Below are 7,446 nucleotides of genomic sequence, written 5' to 3'. Positions count from 1 at the left end.
CAATCTTCTTCAACGTGATTCTTCTTTACTGGACCATTCCGATAGACTTTTCAACCATAGATTTATCAAAGGAATAACTCAAATTCTAAGAGATTCAATTTAACGCTTACCACATATGATATCTCTTTGCACAGCCTCTGACGAACTCTCTGGGGGTAAAAATTCGTACATCCTTTCTTCTATAATGATGTGTATATATATATCAGTATATCAAACCCTAGACCTGGGCCCACTAAAAACATGTTTTTTGGCATAATAGGTACGGGGTGTCCGGACAGGGTTAGTGCCTGTCCGAACACGGCCTTGCGAGCAAAAAACATGCTTGCTGGAATTGGTGTCCGTACAGCCTAGCAGCCTGTCCGAACACCCCCTGCAGAGGAGAGTTACTGGACATTTCGACTGGACGGGAGGATCGGCATGGGCATGGGTAGCGTCCTATTCTGGCTGGCTGGGCAGGGACAGTGGGTGCGGCCTGCTCCGGCCATTCGGTGGGCTGGGCGGCATTGGATTTTCGAAGCCGGTTGGGCGGAGGATCTGGCTGGGCGTGGGTGGCGGGTCGCGCTGGTAGGTGGGCATCACCGGAGTTGAGAAGTGGGGGAGAGAGAGAAGAAGCCAAGAAGGAAAGTGGATGGGGTGAGTGGGTGGGTTAAGTAAACTGAACTGCAGCCACGTCAAAAAATGAAGAACCCATAAAAAATGAATGAAAAATGAAGAACCCAGAAAACATAAATGAAAAATCTGGCATCAAATAGAGGAGAAAATAAACAAAATCAACACAATGATTTTGAAATGAAGAAAATTAGAACGACTCATGAACTACTAAAGGAAAAAGAAAATGAAGAACCTCCCAAATCCGTCCCTGCAACTCTTTCTTCACGCCTTTGCCTTCATCGTTCTTTGCTTTCTTTTTTTATTTTATTTACTGATTTTTTTTATTCTCTAAAGAATGTCTAACGGAGAAGTTAACGTTAACTTACCTTTTTTTTTTTTTTATTCTTTTATTCTAGATCCGACGTGTCTCATTTTTAACGCTTGGATTTTTTTTATGAAATCTAAGCCGTTAATTGAATACTCTCCAGTCTTTTAAGGACCGGAGAGGATCTGGATCCCCTAAAAGTGGATTTTTTTGTTAGAAAAACAAAAAATAAAAATAGTTTGCCAAACACACCTAATATTCTCTCGTACTAAACTGTTCAACGATTGTGACTGCTCCCTCTATACATACCCGTCTCTCCAACTTGTGGGCAACCAAAAAGTCATTATCCCTATTTGTCTTTCAAAATCAACCAAAAACATATCATGCAAATTTCAGGCCTTACCCCATCAATGGAACAGCAAGAGTCGACTGCGCGTCCAGTGACCGAAGCAAATGATTTTGGGAAATTGGAACATGGGTAAAAAGATTGATCAAACCCTTTATTGTCTATGTTCTTTCAAAAAAAAATTTTGTTGCTCAACCCAATATGCTCATTCTAGACAATCAAGATGTCAAGGGACGATTTTGTAGATATCAATTCACCCAGAAAGAGCCTATTTCGTGTTTTGCTTTTTGGTGCTTTTGTTTGTTTTGTTCTGGTGGTGGTGTTGATGTTGTGGAAGTTTGCGTGTCTGTTTTGGTTATATAAGGTGCAAGCATTATCGGAGACGATGCAAGATTCGAGCCCCATGCTGCGACCAGATCTTCCCCTGCCGCCACTGCCACAACGAGGCCATGGTCTCTCTCTCTGACGCTCTCTCCGCGTGTGTGATTTGTATTTGTATATATTCGTGTTAATGGGGGTGAATAAATTTTTTTAAATGCGTTTCTTGGAAATTTTTTTTATTGGGTTTCTTCTTCCTCACTATATTTGGTGATTTCAGAGCTCCCTGAGCAACCCCGAAGACTGTCATGAACTGGTCAGGCAAGATGTTAACCAAGTATGTTCTAGTGTTGCCTCTTTTTCTCTTTCACATACACTATGAGCGTATTTACATGTCTATATACGCATTTATGTTGAATGTTGGTAATGGGGTTGATCTTTTGATGAAAATGATTGTGGAATTTGATGTTTCAGGTTGTATGTTTGATTTGCAATACCGAGCAGCAGGTTTGGCTTTGCGGTTTGGACGGTATTCTCTTATTGTGTATAATCTTGTTATATTCCTCTAATGGGTGAATGGGATATTTTTCCTTTCCCACTTTGTTGCAGGTTGCTCAGGTTTGTTCAAACTGTGGTGTCAACATGGGAGAATACTATTGTGACATTTGCAAATTCTATGATGATGATGTAAAGATTTTTATTTTCAGTCAATTAGTTATTTAGTCAAAGCAGACGTAACTTCCTTGATTTTTGGATGGTGTTAAGTTTTCAGCATTTGATGCTATATAATGTGGCTATACATGCAGACCGATAAGGGCCAGTTTCATTGCGAAGAATGTGGCATTTGTAGGTAAGTGAGCTGAACATGTGTATATTTCACATTTGCTATGATCTGACTTCAGAGATTTTGTTTTGTTTTTTTTTTTTTTCAGAGTTGGTGGTCGTGACAATTTCTTTCACTGTAAGAAGTGTGGTATGCAAACTACTTACCCTGCTTGGCTTTATATGGTGGTTTATTAACTTAGTGTGTTGAGATGCTTGTTTCCTTTTCAGTTATATGTACTTCTATTTTTCTTTACACGAGTTTATGGTTGTTCTTAGTAATATTACATTATTATATTGTGGGTTGTTTTCAATTTCCAATCATATTTTGTTCGAAGTTAGAGAATCTTATTATTGAGTTCTTGAATCCTTTTACTTTCCATGTTATTGGAAGCTAATAAAATATTACATCATTATCAATGAATCCCTTGTATACATCCCGTGTACTAGGATTGCGCCCCTTAGCGCTCTTTTCAATGAATTAATTATTTATAAAGAAAAATAAAATATTACATAATTAAATGGGGCAATCATCCTAGTGATTTAAGTCATGCACAACCGGTGTAGGATTGTGATGCTACAATACTTACACAGATGTTTAAGAAAGCAAACTATGTTGAACGGTCATTTCACATACACATAAGCAGTAGTCAAGGGGATCCTCCTTTTGTTACAAGAAAGTCATAGTGATTAGAGCATGATCTTTTAGGCAGCCAAATAGAGTCCAGATTTGAAGAAACGTAGGGTAAGTAAAGTAAAAGTGTTGGGCTGTATACTCGTGAACGTTTTTAGATGGAAGATTTACTCGTTGAATTGCCACTACCACATGAAAATCTTTATTTCTTTTTCCATCGTTGTGCCAATAGATTTGGAGGCTAAGGGGGTGAGAGATTGGGGCTGAAAAAGATGGTGGATGAGAGAGACGAATGAGGAAGATTAGGAGGTTAAAATAATAAATGACTAATAAATCTTTGGATTAGAGCATTATCAACATGTCACTAGATATGTCTATATTGGCTTATTATTTTAACATATTAGACAGCCGATGCGCCAAATTTTCAGGTTTTGGCACTTTGTTCAAGCAATGGAGAGTGCTGTCACCCTTATTTCCTGAACATCCTATCAACATATATGAAGATGTTAATGTCCAATTCTATTTTTAGTTTATTTTCTTTGCTGTCTTAGCTAATGTTTGTATTTTTTTATTATTGACCACTTGACCCTCTTTGCTTATATTATAACTTAATTCAGATCTGCTATTTTCTGGCTAATATTCGAATGCATTTGTTGTTATTGTGGTCCTGAGCTAGGATCTTGCTATTCAATGAGTCTTTATGATAATCACTCTTGTGTGGAGAACTCCATGAAGAATTTCTGCCCTGTTTGTTATGAGGTTTGTGCTTTGAGTGTTGCAATTGTTTTAAATTGTAAGAGTGTTGTGTTCTAACAATTTGCTTTTTGGCTGATAGTATCTTTTTGACTCGATTAAAGGCACCACAATTATGAAATGTGGACACACAATGCATATGGACTGCTTTGATGCTATGAGAGAACAGAATCAGTTAACTTCAGCCTGCTTTTAAAATTATCAATTTTATTTATCTGTGTTTTTTGATATGTAAAATTATCTTTTTAAATTTGCAATATGCATTGGATTTGTCGCCCAGGTTTCGTTGTCCCATCTGCTCCAAGACAGTATTTAATATGTCTAATTCCTGGAGATCGTTAGATGAGGAGGTATGGAGATTTTATTTTTCGTATTTAATTACCAAAAAAATGTTTCCATATTTTTATCCTTTTATATTCAGTATTGTACATCAAATTTATGTTTAGATAGTTTAGATTCTTCATGCCTATTCCAAGGAGGAATTTTTTTCTAGGACACTTCAAATCAATGTTATATAGAAGTAGCATTCCTTAGTTTCGTGGAAGGAGTTATGTACTACCACACGGTTGTCATTGTGATGTTAAGTACTTTCTCAGAAAGATTTGTATAAATGTATTGCCAGGCTATTAAGTATGTTGATTTTAAGTTCTTTGCATTTTTCTTTTATCTTAGGTATTGCATTTCAAGTACCTGGTTTATCAGCTTTCAGCTATTAGGCTTTAGACAATATATGATCAGTTATTGTACTAAGTTTCTGAGATTTATTCAGTGGTATAGTTATTTTCGGATAAGCAATTTGTGACATGCAATTTCACTCTTGCTAATCTTGCGAAAGATTATGAGGGGGTACTTTCTGTATCTCAGATTAGTGTATCTTAAATAAGTATTCCAAGCATTATGTCGAATACTTTACTTATCAAAAAAAAAAAAAGTATTTCAAGCATGTGTACTATTTGTTGTAAGTGAATAATTGGATGACATTGATTACTTTGAATTGGAATGATTAGCATTGCAAATGGTTGTCATGACGGTGTCTGAAATCTGTTAAGCTGCAAATCTTATGAGAATATAATGGTATTCTGAGGCTGTCTAGTTACACTCTTGGAACCCTATAGAATAATTAAAATACAAACGCACCAGATAGAGAAAGCGTTTACTGTATTTTACTTCTAGCTTGAAATTGTCTGCCCATATCCCTTGGAATCACTTGCTTCTCTAAATGATCCAGAATGCAGATATAAAAAGATTCTCCAAAGAATGCATTTATTTGGAAATGCAGCTGAGAACAACTGCAAGCTGTAAATGTTTTTTCCATAACCAGTTAAGAAGGAACTGCAGCCTGTGTACTGTTAGATTTGGTTTCCAGATCTTTTTGAATGCATTTATTTGGAAATGCAGCTGAGAACAACTGCAAGCTGTAAATGTTTTTTCCATAACCAGTTAAGAAGGAACTGCAGCCTGTGTACTGTTAGATTTGGTTTCCAGATCTTTTTTCCTTAATCACGTTTGGAGTTGGGTTATCCCTTTTCCGTATGAAGGCAACATGTTTGGATTCTGGATTGAGTATGAATATCTGGAATTCATTATCCCAATCTCCAATTGGAGTTTTCTGAGGTTAAATGATATAGGACTGGATTGAGCTTTGAACATTCCTTTAAGTCCACCAAGTGAGATGGTATTGAAACCATAGGGCACACCTAACACCTTGTTAGATTCATAAGTGTTGGGAGCCATGAGTGGTATCTTAATTTCCCTTTATCTCTCATTTTAAGTTTTGGGATTTACACCCCATGATTGGTCCTATAATGAGGATGTTGATCAAAGGAGGTGAGCTTGACTTTTAGCAGATAAGCTACACACTGCTAATTTTACTTAGCTTGAATTCAAAATGTGATTAGTTTTTGCAAGTCCAGCCTAAATAGACCTTTTTTTTTTTTTTTTTTTTGGGCTTGGCTTGTTTACAACTCTGCTGGTGTAGCCCTGGATGGTGTGGGTATGGTGTGCATTTGTTTTATGCATTTATGTGTGTTTATGTCAAGAAGTTTATTATAGTTTGTTTAGACTAAATTAATAAATATTTTTTTTCTGCTTGTGAGGCTGTGCCTGCATTTTCTATGAAGTGAATGTGTGCTAATATGAGTATGTATCTCCTTTGCTAGATAGAAGCTGTTGCCATGCCCGAGGTGTACCAGTATGAGGTAGTTCCTTCACCCTTGCTTTTCTATGTTAGTAAAGCTCACTTTAGGCATGCAATCTTCATGCCTGTATCATATGATTGCATCGCATTCCACATGAATTTTAGGCTAGGTTTGGATGGAATCCAAGGAATATTGATTTAATTACCCATCAAAATCATTCATAATAGTTTGTTATATGATTTTTTCAGTGTAAAAAATTGCTCTATGTGGAACATATATTAAAGTTTTTTTTTCCAACCGTTGTGGACTCTTTTGTTTTTTGTTTTTGTTTTGGTCATTTACCTTTTTGTTTTTGGCAAAATTACAAAATTAGTCTTTGGAGTTTCACTGAGGCTGCAACTTAGTGAAAACCCAGTGACTGATTTTTCATTTTTCTCCTTTCTTTTTTTCCTCATTTCAAAATTTCATAATTTATTGTGGTAGAGAAGTAGACACTTGGAAGGTACATACGTGAAGCTACTTCTAAATGTTCATCCAGATGAATTATGCCAGTGACTTGCATTAGTGTGATTTAGACTAAGGACTGCATAAACTCATAAATTATTAGACATGCACTATACTGATCGAGGGCCTTTGGTCAATGTTATTTGTCTACACTGTTCCTCTACATTCCTGATCTGGAACATACCAGAAGTCTATACGCTTATAGTGGCTAGTTTGATCTGCTAAACACTGAGTTTCATGGGTATTTTACAGGTTTCAATTCTCTGCAACGATTGTAACAATACAAGCAATGTTCGCTTTCACATTTTAGGGCACAAGTGCAGGCATTGCAATTCATACAACACTCGCAGGATTTCAGCACCAGATGATCAATGTGATATCAGCTAGAAACGTACAATACACATTCTACACTTTGACTGGTCTACATTGTTTCAGTGAAAAATTCCCCTTGGGCAACTGCTTCTGTTGTATGCAAGGTATAGAAGAGAATGTTCTGCTTTGAGATTGACTAGTTTGTATTGGTTCTTTCAATCAGTTTCAAATGATTCCTTCATTGTTTCATGAGACTTGAATGGCCTCAAAAGGCTTGCTGAGAATAAGAGACTACACACAATTTAGATTTTCAAGTCTTAGATTTGCAGGTTCTGAGACTTCACAACTCTTTGAGATCTTGAAACCAAAAGGCTTCCTCCAATATATACAATTACTGAAAGAAATATTTGTCTGTGATGTTTTTAATTATCTAGTAGTTCATTTAATAATGTTTCATGATTGTGTTGCATTAGCATGCATAGGGGTCGCCAGAATGCAATGGTACTCAATGGCTCCTGCATATAGCATTTTTATCAACTACAATGACGAATTTCAATTGAGGTACAAAGCTGTTATGAACAGCAGTCACTGCCAATGGTTTTCTTGATTAATTCATCCAAAAGAAATGAATTTAATGAAGCTTGTTGATAAGCTGTGTATTTGGAAAAAGTTACTTATGTTAATTAGATTTTATTTTGGATAT

The 7,446-nt window shown here is 36.3% G+C and overlaps 1 protein-coding gene across 1 annotated transcript; it reads left to right on the top strand.

Moving 5' to 3' along the window:
• Positions 1-1,240: 1,240 nt before the first annotated feature.
• LOC132171815 (E3 ubiquitin-protein ligase MIEL1-like) lies at positions 1,241-7,169 on the top strand. Its single transcript, XM_059583217.1, has 12 exons — positions 1,241-1,394; positions 1,627-1,714; positions 1,861-1,917; positions 2,055-2,087; positions 2,190-2,267; positions 2,387-2,430; positions 2,513-2,553; positions 3,713-3,795; positions 3,872-3,963; positions 4,070-4,139; positions 5,949-5,987; positions 6,684-7,169. The coding sequence occupies exons 1-12, from the start codon at positions 1,300-1,302 to the stop codon at positions 6,816-6,818; spliced, it is 855 nt and encodes a 284-aa protein (XP_059439200.1). The 5' UTR covers positions 1,241-1,299; the 3' UTR covers positions 6,819-7,169.
• The last annotated feature ends 277 nt before the right edge of the window (positions 7,170-7,446 follow it).

The sequence above is a fragment of the Corylus avellana genome, chromosome ca2 (assembly GCF_901000735.1).
Source record: "Corylus avellana chromosome ca2, CavTom2PMs-1.0".
Classification (NCBI taxonomy): Eukaryota; Viridiplantae; Streptophyta; class Magnoliopsida; order Fagales; family Betulaceae; genus Corylus; species Corylus avellana.
Note: the sequence above shows the minus strand (reverse complement) of the source record. Positions and strands in the feature narration are given on the sequence as shown.